The following is a 25,417-nucleotide window of genomic DNA, read 5'->3' as shown; positions in this document are numbered from 1 at the left end:
AGAGGACATATATAAAACATATAGAATGCATGCATGTATTCATATGATTATATATATTTATACTTGTAATGTACATATAGAAAATTCATAGGATGAATTCATATGTGTAGTCTTTTAACCTATATACCACACCATATATATTGTTCTATAGTTTGGTTTTTTCCTTTCAAGCACGCGTTTTGGATATTTGCTCATGCCAGTACCTGTAACATAAAGGTTATGAAGATGAATTCTGAAACCAGCCTGCTGGAATTGGAGTTGGAATTCCAGCTCCCCCACCTACTAGCTGTATGACCGCAGGCAAATTATTTAACCCTCCTGCACCTCAATCTCCTCATCTTTAGAGAGGTGACAGTAGCACCTATTTATAGGGTTGTTGTAAAGAGCCAATGAATTAATATATAATAGAGCACTTTGAAGTGCTGTACAAACATTTGCTCTTATTATTTGCCACGTATTGTTTTAAACCAGTGCCTGGCGCTCCTTGCTATGGGCTGGTCACGGTTTCTTTCACCGTCCGCCAGTTGGACATTGGGTAGATGCTCTTCCTTGAGGGTAGGTATGGAGAAGTGGAAATGCCAGGCTGTAAAGTGTGTCCCACCTCAATGTTATTAGATACTGCCAAATTGTTCTCCAAAGTCGCTATTTTTTTTTGGCTGTACCAATTTAATAAATTGGACAAAATTGACAAGTCCTAGAACATCAACGTTTGTTCTCCCTCTATCTTGCCTTTTCATTTTTGTTTCTGTTCTTCTCTAAGACCAAAGCATTCACCTGAGAGGTGGTGGATCAGGATAGAGTCTAGAGACTCGCCCACCGTGGGCTTATACCTGTGATTTGGGCCTTATTTGCATGTTTCTCAGTGATCTGACTGACTCTCTGGGTTATTTGGCACCTGCTGATGCAATGAGGCTTACCCGCTTTGGCTCCACAATGGGCTCACCCTTCTTCCTGTAGTAGTATTCATTGACTGCACAGTATTTACAGCACTTGAAACAGGGATAAATGTGGGATCGACAGCATGCACTTGAGTAAGTGCAGATGAGCAAGTCGATGATCACAGTGACCTGGGAAAAACCCAAATCAGTGCCATGTTAGTGAGATTTCTTTTTGCCAAATTGCTTTCCTAAAGCGCAGAAGGAGAATCCCTTACCAGACCAAAGTAGGAGAGGACTGAGCCAACGTACACTGCCAACTGGATAATGTTAAATTTTCCTCCCTGAAAACAAATGGGAAGGTGACTTGGTTGACATTCAGAGCAGTGCTCTTTTGCTCTACCGTGTAACTGTCAGCTCCAGCAGAGGAGGGAGTCTGTGGTCACAGCAACAGAGACTGCACACTGAAAATATGTTTACTGTTCATCCTGTTCCTGCCTTCTGGGATGCGCTCGAAAACATGACTTTTAAACAAAGAACACTGGAACCCACACACTAAGTTAGTTATTTTTCCAAACAAGGTGAGAGTTTCAGACAAGTTTTCCCTAAAAGTGGTTTGAGATTACCTTGGAAGCAGAGGGAAGGAATGTGTGCACACTCTTCCCTTAGGTGTCCTCGTGGTTTTTCTTCTCAATGATCTTTCCATCCTCTCAGCTTCTATCTCATTGACTCTTGTGTTGCTTACCACCATATGACATAACATATAACATAAATAATACAGTTTTGGGCAAGGCGTTGTGGGCATCTGTGGATTTTTGCATGCCCAGCATCCCCTCCCTCCTTCTTGTGGAGGTGGAGACAACACCCCCGTTTTCCTTTGGAGAACCATCTCTGTCCATACTTGGTCCATATAGTTTGAGGGGAAGGGGCTGGTTCAGGGCAGGGCCACGACCGGCCATTGAGAGTATGGTGTGACCTAAACATAGTGATTAGTTCAGCACAGGGCATGTGGCCCATATTGGGCCAGTCAGAGCCAATGGCATCTGCCTGAATCCTTTGCCAAATCTTTTAGCAAAGAGATGTTCTCTTTTTTACTGAGACTGCTGGGCCAGTAGGATATAAGGAGCTGCCTGAAACCACCCTGTAGACATGGCCAGCTAAGGATGATGCCAAAACAAAGGAGAATAGATGTAAGGAATGGAGAGAGGCAGATTCCTAAGGATGTTGTTTGAACATCTGGATCCAGCAATGCCTGAAGCCTGAAAACTGCCCCTCGATTTTTCACCTTTGTGAGATTTAAAAAAAATAATAATTTTTTTTCTCTAAGCCTATCTGAGTTGGATTCTGTTACTTACGAAGTATTTTGCAAAAGGATTTCTTTCTTTCCCTCTCTCTTTTTAAGCATCAGAGTATTTTTAAAGTTAAATATCCAGTTTTTTCCCCACTCGCACTCTTGTACTCATTAGATGACTTCTTCATGGACAGGACCCCAAAGACATTTCTTCCCCCTCTTATCCCACAGGCAAGATGCACAGTGCCAGCTAATGACTATGACCGAAACATTCACCCCTTGAGGCACTACAGCAATAATTAGGACAGTCCCAGGAATGGAGGTGCCAGTGGCTGGCAGCAGAGACTTACGGTGCCAAAAACCAGAATGTCAAAACGGATCCCGAAGACTTTTATCAGAGTCCGTTTTTCAACGTTGTTTTCCTTGTAGTACTTGGCGTATCTGTAGGAGGAGAAGGATCCATGTATATAAAGATCTGTCTGAACGTGCTGGTATTTCATGAAAGGAAAACCCAAAACAGGAGCTGAGCGAGTCTTCCTTGTTCATCTTCTAGCTCTGCTGCAGTTGGCAGAGGGAAGAACATAATCCAAACCCACAAATTACTCTCTTGGAACCAAAGCATCACTTCCCACGTTGCCTCCTCTTCTTCCGCCATCACACAGTGATACAAAATCTGCTTTCCATTTAAGATTAAAACGAACAATTTTTAACCAATACAGTATTAACAACAAGTGGACAAATTTAAAAAAAAAAGTTTTAGGTAAATTCAATGATTTCTTTCTTTTTTTTTTTTTTTAAGATTTTATTTACTTGACAGACAGAGATCACAAGTAGGCAGAGAGGCAGGCAGAGAGAGAGAGAGGAGGAAGCGGGCTCCCTGCGGAGCAGAGAGCCCGATGTGGGGCTTGATCCCAGGTCCCTGGGATCATGACCTGAGCCGAAGGCAGAGGCTTTAACCCACTTAGCGACACAGGCGCCCCTAAATTCAATGATTTCTTAAGGGAGTTTGGCTTCTAGAACAGAGTGGGGTGGGGATCCTAGTTAGTAATGGCTGGATTGGGCCTAGTTGCCCTTCAGCCATCTGCTCTAATTACATTTTCTTAGATTCTGTATTTGTCCATTTGCATCTTTTATCACCAGGGGCAAACTAACAGCCGTGACTGTTTATATCTTCCCTGTAACCCAGCTTTGGCAAGCGCCTGAAAATCATGTTACAGACCCTCTGGCCAATCCCATATCCATATCCCCAACCACCTCCTCTCTCTAACCCTCACACACCGAGCCAATATTTCCCCTGTGCCAGGTCACTCAGGGCCAGGTACCTATAGTGAGAGACTGCTCCTGCGGCCCAGAGCATGCCCACGTTACTTAAACAGGCCAGTCCTAGGCTGTTGCCCTGTCCTGCATTGCCTGTCCCATGGAAAACACAGTGAAGGTTCTGGGCCCTGCTTTTCCCTTGACCCTTCCATCTCCTGACCAACCCCGGTGCTTCCCCTGTGGCCCTGTGTGGCATGGTGTGCCCCTCCTCTTTGGAAATGTAAGAATAAACTTCTTTCCATATCAGTGACCTCTCCACGTCATTACTCAGCCACCTTTATAAATTAAGACTCAGGCACAAATCACCATCGCCCACAAAGACACAGCTCTCACCAGTGTCACAGTCAGGAAGAGCAGAATGTTTTGTTTTCGTGGATAATTAGGAAGGCTTAAACCACATAACACAAGCCTTTTCAATCTGTCCCTCCCCCTTACCACCTTTCAGAGATTGTTTTTAGGTAAGATATTTTCTTTCTGAGTTCTTAATTAACGATCTATTTACAGGTGTGGAGAGAGAAGAAAACAGAAGACAGATGCTCTGCCAGAATCCAGTCTGGAGCATTTGAAACTCCTGGTTTTTTTTAACTCTCAAAATGGGATGTTGAGCTCCGTTAGATATTCTTAGTTGCTTCAACACCTATTTCCGGCCAGAGGGGTTTTGATTTCCTTGCCTCTGATTGTTCCCATTCCGAGACCGTGCTTTCTTCTGCTGCTGCACTGAGTGATTTCTTTTTGAATACACAAAGCAAAGGGTCTCGGACAGTGGTTCTTGAACTAAGGATAAGAATCGCTTGGGAAGTATGTTCAAAGGTCAATTCCTGGGCCTCATCCCCCAGATGGTGGTTTCGGAAGGTCTGAGATGTTTTTGGAAAGGTTCCAGGTGGATCTGGTGCACGTGGCCAGTGGTCTACACTCTGAGGAACACTAGGCCCTGAGCAGAATGTTTTTTGGACACTGTAACGTTTTGAATAACGGCTCCCCAAGAAGGTAGGTCCAAGTGCCTAACCCCTGTACCTGTGAGTGTGACCTTATTTGGAATAGGGTCTTTGCAGATGTGATGAAGGATCTTAAGATGAGATCATCCTGGATTTAGGGCGGATCCAATGACTGGTGTCTTTTTTTTTTTTTTTTTTAAGATTTTATTTATTTATTTGACAGGCAGAGATCACAAGTAGGCAGAGAGGCAGGCAAAGAGAGAGGAGGAAGCAGGCTCCCTGCTGAGCAGAGAGCCTGATTTGGGGCTTGATCCCAGGACCCTGAGATCATGACCTGAGCTGAAGGCAGAGGCTTTAACCCACTGAGCCACCCAGGCGCCCCTGACTGGTGTCTTTATAAGAGAAAGAAGAAGAGAGTTGAAACAGAAACACAGAGGAGAAGCCCACATAAAGACGGAAGCAGACATTGGAGTGATGCAGCTTCAAGCCAAGGAACATGGGGAACCATAGGAGACTGGGAGAGGCAAGGAAGGATCCGCCCCTTTAGAGACCTCAGAGATTGTGTCCCTGCAGACTCCTTAATTTTAGACTAATGGCCTCTAGAGCTGTGAGAGAATATGCTTCTGTTGTTTTAAGCCACCAGGTTTGCGGTCATGTGTTACAGCGGGCCTGGGAGACTGACACAGGCAGAGGCCCACTCAGAACCAGAGAAGTGCGTCGGGCCTGCAGTGTGGGCCTGCCCTGCTTCATATGTGCTGTAAATAAATGGGACCACATGTTTATCGAATAAGGACCTTTTGCCGTAGATCTTTTGGTAAAGGACAAAATTTTGTAATGTGATCAACTTCTTCAACTTCCTATGTTTTAGGAAGTTCTGTTTTTTTCATAAAACTCATATAACCTATAATTCCCTTTTCTCTCTCTCTTTCTCTCTCTTTTGTGGCTGTTTGCAAATAACCTGTCCAGTTATCCACCAGAACTTGACAATTTATTTCTGGCCAAAGATTGTTTCTGGCTCATTCCAGACAACAAACGCTCTAACATATTGTTCTAAAAGAATATTAACATCGGGGCGCCTGGGTGGTTCAGTGGGTTAAGCCACTGCCTTCGGCTCAGGTCATGATCTCAGGGTCCTGGGATGGAGCCCCACATCGGGCTCTCTGCTCAGCAGGGAGCCTGCTTCCTCCTCTCTCTTTGCTTGCTGCTCTGCCTACCTGTGATATATATGTCTCTCTCTGTCAAATAAATAAATAAAAACTTAAAAAAATAAAATAAAATAAAAATAAAAGAATATTAACATCATAACCACCTCAGTTCTTCAGAAAACTCAGATCTCTCCAGGACCCAGTGTTCTTAGGCTTACCTCAGCGACTCAAAAGACATTTGCTAACATCTGTTTGGGACATTGCCCTGCCTGCTTCTGTAGACCGCTTAAAAACAAAAACAAAAACAAAAAACAAAACCCAGCCTGTGAAGGCAGTCAGGGGCCCACTGATCCAATTGTCTCTTCTTGCTAATGGCCATAAGTCTGTTCAGTAGAGCAGCAGCGGATATCAAAACGTTACCTCAACTAGGAGCTGCTTTCTGGGCCCTGGCTGAAACTCCACTGACCCAGAGGAGGCGAAAAGCATCCTGTGTCTTGATCCCCGCTGGCCTTTAGTCAAGGATCTCAAACTCAAATGCCTACAGGGGTCAGACAGGTGACAGAAATGAGTGATGCAGGCCAGGTATTAGGCAAAAGGGAGTGGTGGGGACCATAGCAAACACACACACACACACACACACACACACGCCCTCTCTAAAGGGAACCACTGACCCCTCCAGCAGAGTGCTGCTGTGTGGGATATGAATCTGGAGTTGTCAAATGGCTTAGTTCGCGCCCCCGCCCCCCCACCAAATAGTTAAAATTTTTGAGAAAAATAAGAAGTCCAGATTTTTACGTAGAATGTCTCAACTTTCAAAACATTGTATAGGCAAAAAACAAGTAAACAAAAATAGACACAGTTGAAGGCTGCCTGCCAGTTTATGGTGCTGCTTCGGGTAAAATGTAAAGAGACCCATTTGCTTGAGCCTATCCCCTCCAGAAGTCAGTAGGAATGTGAGCAGAAGTGTTAGGAAGTGGTGAATGTGTGTGTGCACACACACCGGCACTTTTGCCTACACTTCAATGTACAGATTAAGAAGCCGCCTGATTTTACACACTCCCCCAGGAAACTGGCAGCCTGGTTGTAGAGACAAAATGTAGTCGGGTGAAACCTCTAAGGAGGAAGTATGTTTGGGGTGCTAGATGAGCTAGTCTAGACTAGTGCTCCTCAGACATCAGTGTGCATAGGAATCTCCTGGGAATCTTGCTCCAATGCAGATTTTGATTCAGTTCAAGAGTGAGGGCTGAGATTCTGCATTATAACAAGCTCCCAGGGGAGGCCAGGCTGCTGGTTCCAGGACTACGTGTTGAGTGCGGAGGTTCTAGATCGGTGGGTCTCACACCTGAGAGGCTTTCCCCCGGGGGGCTTGTGAAGACCGTCCCCAGGGTGTCTGATTCAGCAGGTCCAGGCAGAGCCTGCAAATGTGCATTTCTAACACGTTCCCAACACGTGATCCCGATTCTGGGCATTGCACTTTGAGAACCACTGGTCTACACTGTTAATACTGGTATTAATAAGGTATTCAGAGAGGCAAAAACTAAGTTTTCCAAGGCAATTCCCTTAACAGGGGCTCCTGTCTGTGCAGTCTCTCTTCCTAACTAGGAAAACACAGGCCTCAGAAAAGCACCTGATATTTACAGGGGCCCTACCCTCTGCTTGGAGAGGCCTTCTCTAGTCGCTTCTGCCACTCCACCCCCCTGCTCCGCCCCAGCCTTGCAGTACAGTATCTTGTTTGATTTTCTTCCCAGCATTTATCATCATCTGAAATGGTCTTATTGGAGCTGTTGGCAGTATTGAGGTATGGTTTACATATAATAAGGCACACAAGTCCTAAGAGTTGATTCAGTGAGTTTTGACAAATGAATACACTGTATAACCCACACCCCATCAAGATCTAGAACATTCCATCGCCTCTGAAAACTCTCCTGGGCTCCTTTCCAATCAGTTCCTATTTTGCCTCCCCCATCCTGCGCTCCCCAGAGCAGCACCCCCTGGTGTCTTTTATCATCATAGGAAAGTTGTTTTTCCTATTCCTATATTTCATATAAATGCCATCATACAGTATGGCTCGTTTCAGTCTAGCTCCTTTCACTCAATATGACGTCGGTGGGACTCCTCTATGTTGTTGCATGTGCAAACATGTTCATTTATACTAACTAGTGCTTTATTGTATAAATATACTACAATTTATTTCTCCAGTCACCTGTTGGACATTTGGGTTGTTTCTGGGTTTTGGTAATGATGACGAAGGCTGTTGTGAATATTTATGTACAGATCTTTGTGCGGACCTATGTTTCCTTTCTTTACCCAAGGGTGGGGTTTCTGGATTAGAGGACAGATGTACATTTAACTTTATAAGAGACTTCCCAACGGTTCTCTAATGTGGTTGTACCATCTTACACTCCCACCGGGAAGTAGGAAAGTTCCAGTTGCTTCTCCTCCTTGTCAGCCTTTGGAATTGCCAGCCTTTCAAAAAATTTTACCTATTCTGAGGGGTACATGTAGGTGTTTCTCATTGTGGTTTAAATTTGCATTTCCCTAATGACGAATGATGTTGCCTTGTTGTAGTTCTTAATTTACTTATATTTTTGTCTTATATGTTATATTGACTTACACTCATGTCCTACTAAAATATAAGCTAAGCAATAACTTTGTCCATTTTGTTTACCAATGTATACCCATTTACACAACAGTATATTTTTTCTCTGATATATATTTGATGAATGAATAAATAAGGAGCGCCAATATCACTTTCCTACTGGCGTCATAGGCAAAGTGATTGTAGAGCCATTATTCTAGGGATGTAGTTGGCAACTCTTTGTAGAAAGGGAACAGCATAAGCCTACTTTGTATCTAGAACCGAACAGCACAAAAGGATCAGCCATAATTACAACCGCCGAAACCTGCCTGGTATCCACAAGCAAGGAGAGCTCGTGGAAGCTCAAACTTAAGGGCCAGGTTAGTGCTGGGGCAGAGTTGTAGCAACAGGCTGAAAAAATGACCCAGTCATAGGAGGTAACATGAGAACGAAATTAGGATGGCATAGGATCAGTACCAGCGAGAAGTCAGGAGCAGAAGCGTAACTGCGCAGAGGGTCAAAACAAAAGTAAGGCAGTTTCAGTGATGAGGGTGAACCAGGAGTCTGGTCAGCTCTTACAAGGTGGAAGTCCAGAAGTAAGCAGCGTACAAAGAACCTTAAAAGTCAGGCAAGGCCGCAGGTGGGGCAGCAGTGCGGCCTCAGGCATCTTGAAGATGTTCTTAGCAAAGGGATTTCTGATCAAAGTGGCAGCCTGAGTGCTGGCACGGGACACCCACCACCTCCCACTGCACACAAAGAAATGCAAGATAAGGTACATTTTTAAATGTCATATTGATGTATTACTGAGCTCAGAACAAGGAAGAACATTTTCTAGGTGCTAGAATGAGTGAGGAGTGGGAACTGGAGCCATGTCTGGAGTCTGGAGTCTGTCCCATAGGAGGACCCCAACCAGCTCTGTATCTGGGGAGCTCTAGCCTTACCCTAGAAGTGTAAGGGAGCTGAGGCTGCAGGAGCCCTACCCAGGGAGGGGGCAAGGATAGGGTAGTTTTAGCAGGGTGAAGACATCCAGTGCCCAGAAATTAAACCAAAAACTGGTTGATAATTGATAGATGCCATACAGTCCTGCAGACTGCAGCATTATATAATCGCCCCAGAGGAATGCCTCCGCACCACGGCACACACAGAACTTTGCACAAGACCTTTCCTGCTGAAACTCACCAACAAATACTTCAAAGCCTTGGAAGCAGAAATCCCACCACTACAGATAATAGGTCACTACAGATAATAGGTCAGTGTGAAAGGGGTTATACGGTAGGACAGACAGAAGGAATAGGATCCATAAGGTCAGAATGGACTTCACTGAAACAGTAATGGACGGCTTTGAGAAAGAACTGACTATAAACCCGAGAAATGAAAAGTAGAGGCATAGGAAAAAAATTAAAAACCTGAAAGTGTATGATAAAATGTTACTCATCTTTGATCCAGTAATTCTACTTCTAGAAATTCATCCTAAGGAAACAATCTGGAACTCAAAGATTTATGTGCACAAATGCACAGTGTAGAATTATTTGTAATAGAAAACCGGGAGGCACCCCAAATGTCCAGTAATGGAGGAGCAGGCAAGAAAAACCATGCGATGGGAGGAAAAGCATGTGGGTTTGGGGTTCAGAGTGACCTGGGTTATGGAGCCACTGTTAGCTGTGGGTCCTGAGCAAATCATTTCACCTTTCTCAGCTCTACCTGGGAACAATAATATCTACCTTCCAGGGTTGATGTGAGGTGATGACTTTGAGGGCCTGGTATATAAAAGACCTACCCTAGATGGTGCCTCTTGTTATCATTATGCTGACACAATGGGATAATTAACGTGATGGTCATGAGGAATTCTGAATGACCCAGGGAATGGCAAAACACACACAAACACAGAATACCGGGTTATACGTGTGATCTGCTCTCATAGAAGCCTCATGAAAGAATTGGTTAAAGGAAGGAAAATTCACCAGCTATCTTTGATTATCGTAGGGTTGAGGAATTATGGGTGATTTATATCCTCTTCTCTACGTTCTTCTCTGTTTCCCCAATTTTGTTTCTGTTTTACAAAGAGTGTTTATCACTTTAATTATGAAAAAAGAAAAAAATTCATACAAAAATCCAGTTACACCTAGTTCTTAGAGGAAGCTTTATGCATTCATCTTGTTGCCTTGGGAACCAAAATTAATTCTCACTGACTGCTGGAGATGCAATTCAGCAGGGCCTGGAGGTTTCTGGGCACTGTTACCTGAAGTTGTAGCCAGGGTACGAGGACTCATTGGTGGTCTTGTCGTCAAGGCGACGGAAGCTGTATTTTGGGTGGCAGCGATGGAACCAACTGTCCAGGTTGCAGTCCCAGTAGATCTCAATGCCCATGATCCCTCCCTGGGGAAGACAAGGAGACAGTCTTTAAGACCTGCTGCACATGGGACGCAGCCACCAGACCTCTCCCTGCATAGGGACGATCACTAAGGGAAAGGTTGTTTTTTTTTTTTTTTTTTAGAGGGAAACAGATTGAAGTTTCAGAGCCATAGCACAGCCCCATCTAACACACACACAAGTGGCTGCAAACGCCATCTCCCTGCTCGTCCTCCCATCTGGGACACGCCCTCGTATTTATTTTCCTAAAATACAACTTTCAGTAAATCTCTTACATAATCTAACACCTTGAATGGCTTCCTCCACCCTCCCACCCCATTAAAGTTTAAGTTGAAGCTTGTTACACTGGAATTCAGGGAACCTCCTAACACTCCCCTGGAGAAATCTCTTATTTCACCCTATCCACACTTACCCCTCAACACAACTGGCATTTTCATTTCATTTTTCTTTTTCTTAAAGAATTTATTTATTTATTTGACAGAGAGATCACAAGTAGGCAAAGAGGCAGGCAGAGAGAGAGGAAGGGAAGCAGGCTACCCGCTGAGCAGAGAACCCGATGTGGGGCTCGATCCCAAGACCCTGGGATCATGACCTGAGCCGAAGGCAGAGGCTTTAACCCGCTGAGCCACAAGGCGCCCCTCATTTTTCTTTTTTTATAGCACAACTTATATATTTCAAATGGACAAAAAATTAGTATCATTTACAGTATCTTAAGATAAATTGCCTTTGAATGGGAGCTTCCTTTCCAGTACTTCGAGGTCTACAAGGCGTATCTAGAGAATATACTACTGTGGAAAATGACTGCTTAAATTGAATGGGGGAGACGGGTGGGCCTGTGGTTTCTCTTTTTGATTAATTGCTATAACACTGTCCTTCAGGTGGCTGCGGGAGTTTCATGTTTTCTTTAGACATCATTAGGCGCCGGAGCTCTCGCAGGACAACTTTTTTTTTTTTTTTAAGATTTTATTTATTTATTTGACAGACAGAGATCACAAGTAGGCAGAGAGGCAGTCAGAGAGAGGAGGTGGGGGAAGCAGGCTCCCTGCGGAGCAGAGAGCCTGACGCGGGGCTGGATCTCAGGACCCTGAGATCATGACCTGAGCCGAAGGCAGAGGCTTTAACCCACTGAGCCACCCAGGCGCCCTCGCAGGACAACTTTGATGCTACATGAATTCTGCCATTTTGTTAGCACTGATATGGCTCTTGGGTCCACCACTCCATTAGAACTATTAACTCCATTCATATTAATTTTTGTTACATATCTTACAGAGGGGGGTACGGGGCGCCTGGGTGGCTCAGTGGGTTAAAGCCTCTGCCTTTGGGGATGCCTGGGTGGCTCAGTTGGTTGGGCAGCTGCCTTCGGCTCGGGTCATGATCCCAGCGTCCTGGGATCGAGTCCCACATCGGGCTCCTTGCTTGGCAGGGAGCCTGCTTCTCCCTCTGCCTCTGCCTATGCTCGCTCACTCTCTCTCTCTCTCTCTCTCTGACAAATAAATAAATAAAATCTTAAAAAAAAAAGCCTCTGCCTTTGGCTCAGGTCATGATCCCTGGGTCCTGGGATCGAGCCCCGCATCGGGCTCTGCTCAGTGGGGAGCCTGCTTCTTCCCTTCTTTCTCTCTGCCTGCCTCTCTGCCTACTTGTGATCTGTCTGTCAAATAAATAAATAAAATCTTTTAAAAAAACAAAACAAAACAAAGGGGAGTGCTTCTGGGTATTTAGGTCCACATTCTATTTTAAGGCTGTATATTCGGTTTTCATAAATTGTTCTTGGAGGCCCAGTTATCATCCCTGTCCATCTTGTAAGTGTCATGTCTTCGTCATCTTCTAGACCCTAGATAACTATGCCATCTCCTACTCCTTTCTGGTCTTCTTCCAGTTCTTCCAACAGTCGAAAATTGCGAGGGACTTTTACTCCCGAGCCCATGGTGGCTGCCATCTTGCATCGCTGTTGCTTCATCTCATTTTTTAAAAACAGCTTTATTAAGATATAGTTCACATACAATTTGTGTAAGTGTATTTAAGTGTATAATTCAACTGTTTTTAGTATATTCACATATATGTGTGACTGTCACTCATAATAAATTTTACAGTTTCGTTGCCTCCAAAAAAACCCCTAAACTTTCTTTTTTTTTTTTTTTTTAAGATTTTTATTTATTTATTTGACAGAGAGATAGGGAGAGAGGGAGCACAAGCAGGAGGAGCTGGAGAGGGAGAAGCAGGCTCCCCGCTGAGGAGGGAGCCTGATATGGGGCTCGATCCCAGAATCCCAGGATCATGATCTCAGCCGAAGGCAGACAGTTAATGACTGAGCCACCCAGGCGCCCCAAAAAACCCCTAAACTTTCATCAATGCCCTTTTCCACCCATCTTGTCAGCCCTAAGCAACCACTAATTTACTTTCTGTCTCTATAGAGTTGCTTATTCTGAACTTCCTTCTGAATGAAATCATATGTGATCTTTTATGGCTGACTTCTTTTACTTAGCATGATATTTTTATTTTTATTTATTTATTTTTTTTAAGTAGGCGCCATGCCCAGTGTGGAGCCCAATGTGGGGCCTGAACTCACAACCCTGAGATCAAGACCTGAGCCAGGATCAAGAGTTGGGATACCCAACTGACTGAGCCACCAGGTGCTCCCACTTAGCATAATATATTTTTTAAAAGATTTTATTTTATTTATTTTAAAGACTTGAGAGAGAGAGAGAGAGAGAGCCAGAGGAAGAACAGAGGGAGAGGGACAAGCAGACTCTGTGCTGAGACAGAGCCCAATGTGGGGCTCAATCCCAGGACTCTTATGTCATGACCTGAGCTGCAAACAAGAGTTGGAGGCTAACTGAATGAGCCACCCAGGCACCCCTTAGCAAATATTTTTAAAATTCACCCATATTGTAGCCCATATCAGTACTTCATTCCGTTTTATGATGGAAGACAATTCCATTGTGTGGATAGACTACTTTTGGTTTATCTGTTTATCCTTTGATAGACATTTGGATTGTCTCTGCCTTTTGGCTATTATGAATAATGCTTCTGTTAACACATAATGTATGAATTTTTGTGTGGACATGTGGTTCATTTCTCTTGGGTATGTACTTAGGAGTGGAATTGCTGGGTACATTTGAACTTTTCGGTCTCAGTCCTTGTCTTTTCTCCCATTCAGATATTTCTCCTACCATCTCTCTAGCTAAATCCTCCTCCTCCTCCTCCAAGACTCAACTTACATCCTTCCTTATCCATTCAGCCACCCCCATCCCCCTCAATTCAAGGTGATCCTTCTCTTCTCTGAACTTCTAAGGAATCTCTCTTTTTTAAAAAGATTTTATTTATTTATTTGAGAGAGAGAGAGAGCATGAGAAGGGGGAGGGTCAGAGGGAGAAGCAGACTCCCCACTGAGTAGGGAGTCTGATGCAGGACTCAATCCCAGGACTCCAGGATCATGACCTGAGCTGAAGGCAGTCGCTTAACTAACTGAGCCACCCAGGTGCCCCTCTAAGGAATCTCTTAATCTCTTACCTCTACTTGGTACTTCTTTCTTCCTACAAACATGTTGTGAACACTGACTATCTTATTTCACTGGTTCTTAGACACCATTGCTTATCAGACGCATAGTTTTATTTTTATGTTCTTCTCAGAAGGAAAGGCTATCAATTAAACTGAAATTCTGTCAATAGAAAGCACTTTCTGATTTCAGAAATATTAAAATGTGAAAAGAGTATGTCTTTGAATTGATGAAAGGTGGTATTTCAAGTATGCTAGAATCTAGGGATAAAAAGATGAGTAGCAAGCAGACTCTGACTTGGAGAAAGGGGAAATACAGAATAATCACAATAGTCATTTATTGGGATGAAGCCAAGTAGTCTGCATATTATTGTGAATATCTGATATTTCTGTCACTCAGCATCCTGTTCTCCTGGTAAAAGTGCCTGGAATTTTCTTTGGGAAATGTCTCTCCCAGCTGAGTGGTTTGAATGCGACTGTCTCCTGTCCCAGCTCCAGGAGAGGCAACATGATCTAGGCCTGGCCAGTAAGGACTGTGTGTTCCTCTGGACCTGGTGACTGGTTCAGGAATGGGTATGTGGCCCAAGATAGACCAATCAGAGTCCTCTCTGAGACATTTTGCCAGAACCATAAAAAAAGAGGTCATCTGGGGCTCTCTAAACAAACAAATAAATAAAATAAAATAAAACAAACAAATAAATCTTAAAAAAAAAAAGAAAATTGAAGTACGAAAATGTTTTGGGTGTACTAGAAGGTCCATTTCCCTTGGTGTCTTAACATGAGTTAATAATTTAATTTAATTTAATTTTAATTTAATTTAATTTATTTTAATTTAATTTAATTTTTTTTCTGCTTAAGCCGATAGAGTTTGGTTTCTTTTTGCCCCCAAAATGTTTCTTTCTTTCTTTCTTTTTTTTTTAAGATTTTATTTATTTATTTGACAGAGATCACAAGTAGGCAGAGAGGCAGGCAGAGACAGAGAGGAAGAAGCAGGCTCCCCACTGAGCAGAGAGCCTGTTGCGGGGCTCGATCCCAGGACCCTGAGACCATGACCTGGGCCGAAGGCAGAGGCTTAACCCACTGAGCCACCCAGGCACCCCCAAAATGTTTCTTGATTGATTCTTTGCTTACATCATTTGAGTTGGATGTCTATAAGGTGCAGCTGGGAGAGTCTTGACTAACCCAAGTGTGGTGGCCTGAATAATGGCTCCCAATGGTATTCCTAACCCCAGGTCCCAACCCCGGCATCTTCGGATATAGTATTTTATATGGCACAAGGGACTGCAGATGTGATGAACTTAAGGATCCTGAGATGGGGAGATTATCTTGGATTATCCAGATGGGCCCTACATGTTTCCTTTTATAAATGCTCTCTCTGAAAAAGACCAGTATCTTTGTAAGAGGGAGGCAGAGGGAGATTTGGCACAGACTATGTCAATGTGACCACTGATGCAAGATGCTGTGCAGCTGGTTTCGAAGCTGGGAGAAGGAGCTGCGAGCATCTAGCTCTAGAAGGTGGAAAAGGCCAGGAAATGGATTCTCCTGTGGAGCCTCTGGAGGGTGCATGGCCCCGCCGATGTCTTGATTTTGATCTGTGAAACTGATTTTGGACTTCTGACCTCCAGAAGTGTAAAAGAAAACGTGTGTTGTTTTAAGCCACCAAGATCGTGGTGGGTTGTTAGAGCAGCCACAGGAACTACTGCCCCAGGGATATCACTCACAGGGTTGTTGTGGGATTAGATGTGGTGATGCAGGGCAAGGCCTTGGCACCATGCAGGGATGTACTGAATGCTCAGTAAAGGGAGCCCTATAACTAGGACCCAGGGGCCCAGCCTCTTGGCCATTTGACATCTTCCATCCCCCAACTCAAACCCTCGCCGTCCAAAGACACCACCAACCTGAATTGCCACTTCTGAAAAATTATCTCCTGTTTCTTGGAAAATTTCTCCCAGTCGGAAAATGGGACACTGTGGATTCTGAGTCTTGTGAAAGGTACAAGTGATGTTTACACCTGGCAAGATGTTTCTCCTGCATGAGAAGCAAGCAAGCAAACAAACATATTTTTGAAAACTGAGACCCATCTCTCTCATGGGAGTGACCCAGTTTGTGGCTGGGTTCCATGAGGGGTCCCGAGGATCCTCAGCCCCCCGATTCACACCCTTGTGTGGTCCCCTCCCACCCTGTGCAGCGTCAATCTGTGCGACCGTTAGCATGTGGCAGAAGTGATGGTGTATCACTTCCAGGCTTAAGTCATAAAAGCCTGTGGCTTCCATCTTGTTTACTGTCTTGCTGGCTTGTTGTCTGTCCCTCTTAGATCACTTGCTCTGGGGGAAGCCAGACACCATTCCCAAGGACACTCAAGCAGTCCTGGCAGAGGTCCATATGGTGAGGAACTGAACCTCCTGCTGACAACCAGGTGAGTGAGCTTGGAAGAGGATTCTGGTCTCAGTCAAGCCAGAGTTGACTGCAGTCCCCACTGACAGCTTGATTGCAACCGGAGAGACCCTGAATCCGAACCACCCATAGAAGTCATTCCCACATTCCTTACTCCCAGAAACTGCAGGAGACAATAAATATTGGTTGTTAAGCTTCTAAATTTTGGCATAATCCACTACACAGCAGTAGTGGCTAATGGCCAGACATTCTGGGCACTTACGTGGTGTAGTTGTGGCCAGGAAAGTCGATGTTATTCTTGATGAGCACAGTGAAGTTTTCGGCACTGTTCAAGAGCGCGGGCCTGAGAGAGAGGCGAAATGGGGATCAGTGGGCCAGTGGGACCACAGGCTTCTGGTTTCTGGCTTGGGTCATTGCAATGAGTAAAGAGAAATATAGTCTAGTGGGCAAAATTTTCCTAAAAATCGAAAAAAGAGGAAGAATGTCTCTCTTCCTGAGACCCCCATGGCATTTACTATAACCCTTCTCACACTCTGATGTAATTGTGTGTTTAGGATGTGTGGTGATGTGCTGGCAAATGGTTAACAGCCAGGTCTCCAGGGGGGAAGAAAAGCTCTGATATGTAGCATTTACTGATTAGTATAAGCACTCCCATCATGGCTGATCTCAAGCCACTAATGGGTATCACTGAACTTGGAGTTGGGAAGGGATGAGCGTCAGCATAAGCCAGCTTCATCAGCCCCCTGTTTGTATCTTTCCCTATAGGCTTGGATTCTTTCTATCTTGGCATCCCCAGCCTTAAGCACAGGGCCACACATGTATAGTTGGCTCTATCAGTCATAGGTTGATAGGCTCTGGGTAGCATAAATTCTCCATGAGTTAGAGGAGCCCAAATCCTAGACTTTAGGAAGGTCCACCCACAACCCATTGATTCATTTATTCGACAAATATTTATTGGCCTGGGCATGGGGCTGGGCACTGGGAATATACTGATGAACAAGACAGTCAAGGTTTTTGTCCTTATGCAGTTGACAATCTGCTAAAGATGGAGAGAACTGGCTGTGGATAAAGAGTTACAGCTGGTACCTTATTGTTGGCAGGCCTGAGTGGGTGGCAGATATATATAATGCGAGTAGCACCAGGAAAGGATGGAGGTATTTGGAAGGGGCACCAAAAATGATCTGCTTTTTATTCCAGAATTGCCAGAGCCCAGCTTTGCCTCTATTTAGGATATAACTATAGAGAACACTATAGGTTTTGCCTGCCCAGCATCCATTCCCCTCTGTTAGAAGCACCTCAGTTTTCTCCCTTTGAGATAGCCAGGTCTTTTCCACTCTCAGCCCAGAGGTTTGGGTGGGGAGGTGTCCATTTTCTGCCCATCCTTATAGACCCCAGGGTGGACAAGTGACCCAGAGCTGACTAAACAGAATAACCCAGTCCTTTCATGGCTATAGTAATTGGTTGATAGATTGTCATATGATTTAAGCCAGTGAAAACATTCTAGGACTTTTGTAGGAAATACTGGAAAAAGAAAAACTCATTTTCTTTAGGATTGCTAGTAGTAAAGACAGTGTAAACCTGGAGTTCCCTGGACCACAGTGTGAGGAAAGCCAAAACAGAAGAAAGAATAACTGGGGGGTGCGATGGGGTTGGGGATTGGAAGAAAAAGAAAGAAAAAGAATCTTAATGACATCATTTTTATTTGAAGCCTGGATCAAGCCTTACCTGAAGCTAATACTTCTGGACTCCTCCATTTACAGAAATTTTATTTTAGTTTATTTTTAAAGATTTTATTTACTTATTTGACAGACAGAGATCACAAGTAGGCAGAGAGGCAGGTAGGAGGAAGGGGGGGAAGTAGGCTCGCCAGTGAGCAGAGAGCCCAATGTGGGGCTCGATCCCAGGACCCTGGGATCATGACCTGAGCCGAAGGCAGAGGCTTTAACCCTCTGAGCCACCTAGGTGCCCCAGAAATTTTAAAGAATAATAATAACATTGTCTTTGGGGCGCCTGGGTGGCTCAGTGGGTTAAGCCGCTGCCTTCGGCTCAGGTCATGGTCTCAGGGTCCTGGGATCGAGCCCTGCATCGGGCTCTCTGCTCAGCAGGGAGCCTGCTTCCATCTCTCTTTCTGCCTGTCTCTCTGCCTACTTGTGATCTCTGTCTGTCAAATAAAAAAAATAAAATCTTAAAAAATAATAATAATAATAACATTGTCTTTTTTCCTGAAGCCAGTTTAAGTTGTATTTCTGACATTTGCATCAAAAAAAATCTTATTTACACAGATACCTACTACATGCTAGACCGTTTACCTTTAGAACATTCTAAATCCCATGCTTCCTGGGCAACATTCTAAGAATAAGAGGACTTGAAACTTGAAGGATCAAAGCCCTTTATTCCTCTCTTATGATATTTTTAACTTTCTGCCTTGAATTATAGCTCTCTGTGCACATGGCTTACCTCCGATTAGACTGCAAGAGGCTTGGGATCTACTCTCTGTCTGGGTCTGCTTGTATTTTTAGCACAGTCTCTTGTGCGTAGTTACATATAGAATAAATATCTAATACCTCCTATGTGGTATTGGATGTGTTGACTGAATGATTAAATGAATCACTTTAGTAATCCCTTTGCATAACATACAAGGAAACTGAAGTTCAGGGGATTGCTTGCCCAAGGTCATATAAAACTGTGCAGTCCAAGGACCTGCACTTTGGAGATGCCCAGTATTTCTCTGATGAATAAGTTGACAACTGAAAACTGTTAGGGCCAATTTAATGTTAAAAACCTGTTTAACTATTAGGGCCTGCTTAGCCAGAGCAACTCTATATTGCCTAGGTAGCCATATTGTTGTTTACATCCACAGACTTCATTCCGGGAATAAACGCCCCAGTAGTTCCTGGTATGGTTCCAGGTATCTATTCCGGGAGTAAATGCCTTAACAATAGAAGCCACGTACCTTGGGTCTGCGGTTATGCCCTATAAAACCAGCCTGTGAGATCGGGAGGGGGTCGCTCTCTCCAGAGGCGGCCCTGGCCGGTCAGTCTGACTTCTAATGCTTGGCATAGAATAAAGCTCTACATAACTTTGACTTTGTCTCAGTCTCATTCCCCTGGTGGGTCAGTCTAACATCTAATGCTTGGCATAGCATAAGGCTTTGCATAACTTTCACTTTGTCTCAGTCTCGTTCCTTTGATAACGGACCCCAACAAAAACTACAGGCAATCAAGAGGCCTCTTGCCTTGAACCGATAGTTCTCTCAGGCCCTGGGCAATTCTTTCCGTGAAAAAGAAACTTCTCTGACGTAGAAATAAACCTGTGTGGTGCCATTAATGATTGAGGACTGGACAGGCTGACACTGCCAAACACTTCCCACCCTGACAAGGGAGGCCTTTGCCTGGACCTTCTAAAAAGGCACCTTGGGGCAATCTTCTCTTTGCCCCAAAGATGCTGATGGTGTGGTTTTGAGTCACATTCATTTAGAGCTGTGTTCTCATGTATAATATCCCCTAGGCATGTGTGACTATTAAAATTGAACTTATATTAAAAATTCCTTGCTCAGTTGCAGTCACCACATTTTAAAGTGCCCAATGGCCACATGTACCTAGTGGCTACCATATTGGACAGTGCAGGTACAGAACATTTTCACCATTGCAGAAAGTTCCATTGCACAGTGCTGGTCTAGAACCACCACACTTCTAGGGGTGGATCATTTGTGTGTGTGTGTGTGTGTGTGCGCGCGCGCGTGCATTATTCAACACTTACTATAAACCAGGCATGGGGCTCACTTTGCTTTTGAGGTACAAGTATCATCTCATTTAATTCTCGCAACAGCCCTGTGAGTGGGGGCAACTATTTATCCTTATTTTAGAAATAAGGAAAATGAAGCTCAGAAAGGTTAAACCACTTGCTCAAGGTCACACAGCGAGGAAGTGTTAGAGTCAGAATTTGAATCCAGGTCTCTCTGTTCTTCTGCTGAAAGTACCATTCCCTGTGGTTTCTGAGATTTAACATCAAGTTCTGCTTTCTGGCCTGACTTTGTGTGTTAAAGAGAAGAATCAACAAAAAGGATCAACAAATCTGTATGTCACTGTGACCACTTAATTTAAGAAAACTTCTCTTCTCTCCCTCCCTCCCTTACTCTTTCCTCCTCTTTCCTCTCCCCTTTCCTTCCCCTTTCCTTCCCCTTTCTTCCTTTTTCCTTTCCTCCCTCCCTTCCTGCCACCTTCCCATCCTTAATCGCTCAGTATGGACACCGACCACTCAGAGTGGGACCTGCTGTAGTGCTAGAGGAGGGCTCCAGAGGTGCTTTGTAAGGTGCTGTGACATTCAGGGGCCCGGGGGTACCCAAGGGTGCTCAGGGTAATAGTTATATATACCAGTCAGTACAGAATTATTGCAGTATTTTAACAATTAGCATGGCCTTCTCGGAGACCACTGGTGTGCCTGGGATGGAGGGTCACCAAGTCAATAGGACCGAGGACTTTTCAGGACTTTTCATCTGCTCACTGATCAGGGCCACCCCATCTCCCCCCATCCCCCGCAGCTCACCGGGGGGGCTCTTCCACCTCCTCAACGGGACACCAGGCGGAGACTTCACAGGTCTTCTGCCTTTCTTTATACACTACACACCTTCCGGTCTGGATCCCTGGTGGGGAGGTGGGGAGGGCCAAGGGACCAGAGAAGCACAGGTATGAAAACCGTGGGTGCGTCATGAACTAAACCCAAGCAAGAGACTCTTTATTTATCCTTTTCAACCCAAGCAGTTTCAGCTTCCACGAAACCCCATTTGAACCACCAACTTACATAAGGCAACCCAAGCAAAGCGCACATCGGACAATAAGCTTTAAAAAAAAAAAAAAAAAAGATTCAGAGAGAAGGCAGAGAGATTGTGGATGCTGTTGGCTTTTTTGGTTTCTTTGCAAGAAAATATGCTGAGAGCACTGCTGAGCAGGGTGTGTTCTCTTGCCTGGCATATGTGGACTAGAACTTGGCATCTAAGTGGGCACCAAAGTCCCTTAGGGGTGTACAGCATGAATCAGGGGTGTGCAAAGCCACAGAATGAACATGGCATATCTTCTGGAGCGTTCGTGTCACTAGCAGATTCCCGAGCGGCAAATTAAATAGTAAGTCGTGTTTGAATGGTCTCTGTACCAACTCAAACACACACGTCTTATGGAACAAAATGTAACATCCATAGGCCTTTTTTGTGTATGTGTGTGTGTTGTAACCACTGATGGCTTTATCTTTTTCGTGGTCTTTTTTTTTTTTTTTTAATTGTCATGTGACTCTTTAAGTTAAAACGAGGGATACAGAAATACTATAGGTTAGTGGTGGTACCGGCCCTAGGCACCCTGGGCCTATAATTCATACTCCTCAACCTTTGGTGAAATTTGAGGGGGAAAGCTCAGCATACACAGATGGCGCTGGGGGCCACTGGATTTTTTTGTCAATGAGAACCCCAAAGATGCTAATTCTGAAGGATTTCAGGAGCTGCCCTCACTGGGGAATTAGATCACATTGCTAGACAGTAGCCAGTCTTCTGGGGACAGAGCAGAGGCATGGGACAGACACAGGCTCTCCCATGGCCTAGTGAGGGTGGAAAAAGGCAACTGAGAGCCCGAAGCTAAAGATTTGAACTTTAGGGCCTTGTGAATGTCACCAGGGTACCAGACCCCCCCGCCCTGGGATCCCAGAAAAGAAACAGAACATACCTTTGCTCTGCGGGTCCGTCCGTCCCTTTTCGCAATTCTTGTCAGAGGAACAGATCGTCCTCGTGGTGGGAAACTGCAGGGAGGAGGACAGGATAGTGAGGAGTAAGCAGCATGTGTCTCTTAAGATACAGAAAAGCAGATGCCTCTGTACGCACCAAAACTTGTACACAAATGTTCACAGCAGCACCATTCACAGCAGCCGCAAAGTAGAAACAACCCAAATATTCATCAGGACAAACAAATAGTAGTGCATTCATAAAATGCATATAACATGGCCATAAAAAGAAAAGAGGCACGGATACCTGCTACAACACGATGATGGTTCAAAATGTGATGCCGAGTGGAAAGAAGCCCCAAAAGGCCACATATCGTATGATCTCAATGATACGAAATACCCAGAATAGACAAATCCAACAGAGACAGAAAGTAGATCAGTGCTTGCCAGAGGCTGAAGGAAGGGGGGAATGGGGAGTGACTGCTCATGGGTACAGGACTTCTTTTTGGCGTGATGAAAATGTCGTAGAATTAGGTCGTGGTGTAGTGGTACAACATTGTGAAAATACGAAAAACCCCTCATTTCTTCACTTCAAAATGGAGGACTTTATGGCATCTGAGTTACATGTCAATAAGAAATAAAAATAAAAATCTAAAAAGCAGATGCCAAAGCAGCCAGGTACCACTTTCAGGGAAAGCCTCCCGGGCTGGAGGGCAGGAGGCCTGGTCCAAGCAACGCTTGACTGCAGAACTAGGCAAAGCCACCAGCGCTTCCTCCTGGCCTCAGAAAATGAGGTCAGCTAAGTCTCAGGCCTGAGGACAGAAGGAGGAGAAGAGAAATTTGATGACTCGTTTATGCACATTTGAGTTTCTGTGTTCTAGGGAGCAGGTTTAATGGCCAGTCTTAGGGGAACCAGGGCCCGACCGTAGTGTGAAAATGGCCTCTGCCCATCAGCTTCCTCTGACCTGTGCCCCCTCCAGAAGCTCTTCTTACCCGCCCCGACCATGCCAGATCCCCTCCTTACGTCAGGACATTTCCCCTGCTGTTGGCCTTCTGTCTTGAGAAAGTTTGTCATCACGAAGAAGGAGTTTCCCTGCAGAGAAAGAGAAGAGGAGACAAATGCCAGGCCTTGGAGAGCGGAGTTACTTCATCAAAAATCCAGCCTGCTCAGTGCCTGGGGGTGAGCCTTCCATGTTTCTGAACCACACTCTAGAAATCAGGTCTGGGAGCAACTTGGACTGCACTGAGGGCTTAGTATCAAAGCTGGACGAACCGCCCTGCTGAGCTGCAGGAGAGCAAAGGGACATTCGGAACTGCTTGAGTATTCATTTTCCATCCCAGACTCAAAAGCAGCCTTGTCATTTTTTGCACACAATAAAATCCCGTTAAATCGAAACTCAAGAGACCTGCTGGGGGAGGGCAGTGGGGTGTTGGCTTCATCAGAACACTGTTCAGATTATCCAGGATTTTTTTTTTTTTTCAGGATTTTAATTAAAGGGCAAAAGGCAGCCCACAACCCAGGAAATAGCTGGAGATCTTACTGAACCCTCTGGTAGAAACAGATAGTGGCCTGGGTTTTACCGTTTTGCAAAGCACCCCAGCTCCCAAATGCTGCAGAAGTGCCCCTTTGTCCCTCCAGACTCCCCGTCTGTTCTTTGGTGTTCTCGTTCCTACTTCGATTCTCCTTTTTGACTATTCTACTTTTATTTTCTCTTCTTGCAAATTTAAGCAGCCAGATAGCCTCTCCCTGTGACCCACACGCTTCATTTCTTTTTTTTTTTTAAGATTTTATTTATTTATTTGACAGACAGCACAAGTAGGCATAGAGGCAGGCAGAGAGAGGAGGAAGCAGGCTCCCTGCTGAAGAGAGAGCCCGATGTGGGGCTCGATCCCAGGACCCTGGGATCATGACCTGAGCCGAAGGCAGAGGCTTTAGCCCACTGAGCCACCCAGGCGCCCCAACACGCTTCCTTTCTTTGTCATACATTTCCTTTCCCTTGTGCAAGAATGTATTGGAGTGAGTGGTTTTTCTTTTCCTGGAGATATTTTTGTTGATAAAACTCCACATGAACAATTTAGAAGGGCCGGTCCTGTCCGGGCAGGAAGTTCTTTGTCCTCCTGAATCTAGGCAGACCTTGCCGGCTTGATGGCCCTGCTTCTAAAGAGCTGTGTATAAATCAAGTTGTGAGTGAATCAAATCGTGCTTTAAATGCACCAGATCACACTGCTATTTTGAGAAACCCCGTAGGACTCGATAAAGCATAGAATCATCTTTGAGCTGCTGGATCTGACCCAATTTTGCAATTTTTAGGTTTTCTCAGTTGGGATTTTCACAGAGCTTTTTAAAATAGGGCCAGTGTTTTTTTGGCATGAGGCTCCGGGTCCCAGGGGAGGGAGGCAGGGCCCTGGTGACCAGGGAGGAGTCTTTGAGAGTTGGTGACAAGAGCTTACCTGCAAGCGGAAGGTATAATCTGCGGTGTCAAAGACCTCAGACACCATCTTCTTCATTCCATTCTCCAGTATCTCCGCCTTCACCTCTGCTATCCCTTTCACCTTGGTGTGCACGGAACTGATGACAGGCTCTTTCTTTTGGTACCGCTTGTCACTGATCAAAGCAAAGCTAAAGAGCAGACACAGAAAAGCATCAGTGGTTTTCTCAAGGGAGGCACAGGGCAGTGGTGTTGGATTCAGGTTCTGAAGGCTGCCTCCATTCACATCCCAGCTTCGCTGGGTGACTTTGGGCAAGCTACCTGCCTACGTTCTCCGTGACTCACTTTCCAGCTGTAAAGTGGCAAGAATCATTGTACCTACCTCAGGGCTGATTGTGAGGATGAAATGAGGTATGTGTGCAAACTCATCAACATCGTATCTGGCACCTGCGAGCACTCACCGCCTGGAAACAATTGCCCCCAAAGTCAGTCTCCAGTATTGCCCAATACAGACCCTCATTTACAGGGCAGCCTCTCCCATGCCGGAGTCCAGTCCCAGATTGGTCCACCGGCTTTGTCCTGGGGCTGAGGAACACACCAGTACCTAAGGATGTGTCCAGCAGGTCAGCCCCCTATTTTCCAGAAACATCCACCTGGTTTATAATTAATATTGATCATAGCAGCTGCCCTTTATTGAGGAATTAGTATGTGCCAAGTGCTCTCCATGCATCATCTGTTTAATCTTCACAGCAGTAGGAGATAGTTACTGTAATCATCCCTTTTGTAGATGAGAGAATGGGCTCAGAGAGATACAGGAAATTTTGCATGATAACACAGCTCATCAGTGGTAGAACTGAGGTCCTCAGCTGGTCTACCTTCTAACCC

At 45.0% G+C, this 25,417-nt stretch overlaps 1 protein-coding gene and 1 pseudogene across 2 annotated transcripts in view; both read right to left on the bottom strand.

The window, feature by feature from the left end:
• P2RX7 (purinergic receptor P2X 7) overlaps nucleotides 1–25,417 on the bottom strand; it is a gene marked incomplete at its 5' end in the record, with an annotated part of 49,017 nt that overhangs the window by 6,811 nt on the left and 16,789 nt on the right. Inside the window, 10 exons of the mRNA XM_080821989.1 lie at nucleotides 918–1,067; nucleotides 1,154–1,219; nucleotides 2,517–2,607; nucleotides 10,381–10,517; nucleotides 15,905–16,034; nucleotides 16,663–16,743; nucleotides 20,946–21,042; nucleotides 22,109–22,181; nucleotides 23,128–23,196; nucleotides 24,555–24,723. Coding sequence (XP_080678115.1) covers nucleotides 918–1,067; nucleotides 1,154–1,219; nucleotides 2,517–2,607; nucleotides 10,381–10,517; nucleotides 15,905–16,034; nucleotides 16,663–16,743; nucleotides 20,946–21,042; nucleotides 22,109–22,181; nucleotides 23,128–23,196; nucleotides 24,555–24,723 — 1,063 coding nt within the window. The remainder of the gene's footprint in view (nucleotides 1–917; nucleotides 1,068–1,153; nucleotides 1,220–2,516; nucleotides 2,608–10,380; nucleotides 10,518–15,904; nucleotides 16,035–16,662; nucleotides 16,744–20,945; nucleotides 21,043–22,108; nucleotides 22,182–23,127; nucleotides 23,197–24,554; nucleotides 24,724–25,417) is intronic.
• Nucleotides 11,364–12,447, bottom strand: LOC308354425 (ubiquitin-conjugating enzyme E2 variant 1-like; annotated as a pseudogene). The gene is made up of 3 exons: nucleotides 12,200–12,447; nucleotides 11,646–11,773; nucleotides 11,364–11,440 (listed from the first exon to the last, which is right to left on the bottom strand). The product of its transcript is annotated as a ubiquitin-conjugating enzyme E2 variant 1-like (transcript).

This window comes from Martes martes (genome assembly GCF_963455335.1).
Source record: "Martes martes genome assembly, chromosome: 13".
NCBI lineage: Eukaryota > Metazoa > Chordata > Mammalia > Carnivora > Mustelidae > Martes > Martes martes.
Note: the sequence above shows the minus strand (reverse complement) of the source record. Positions and strands in the feature narration are given on the sequence as shown.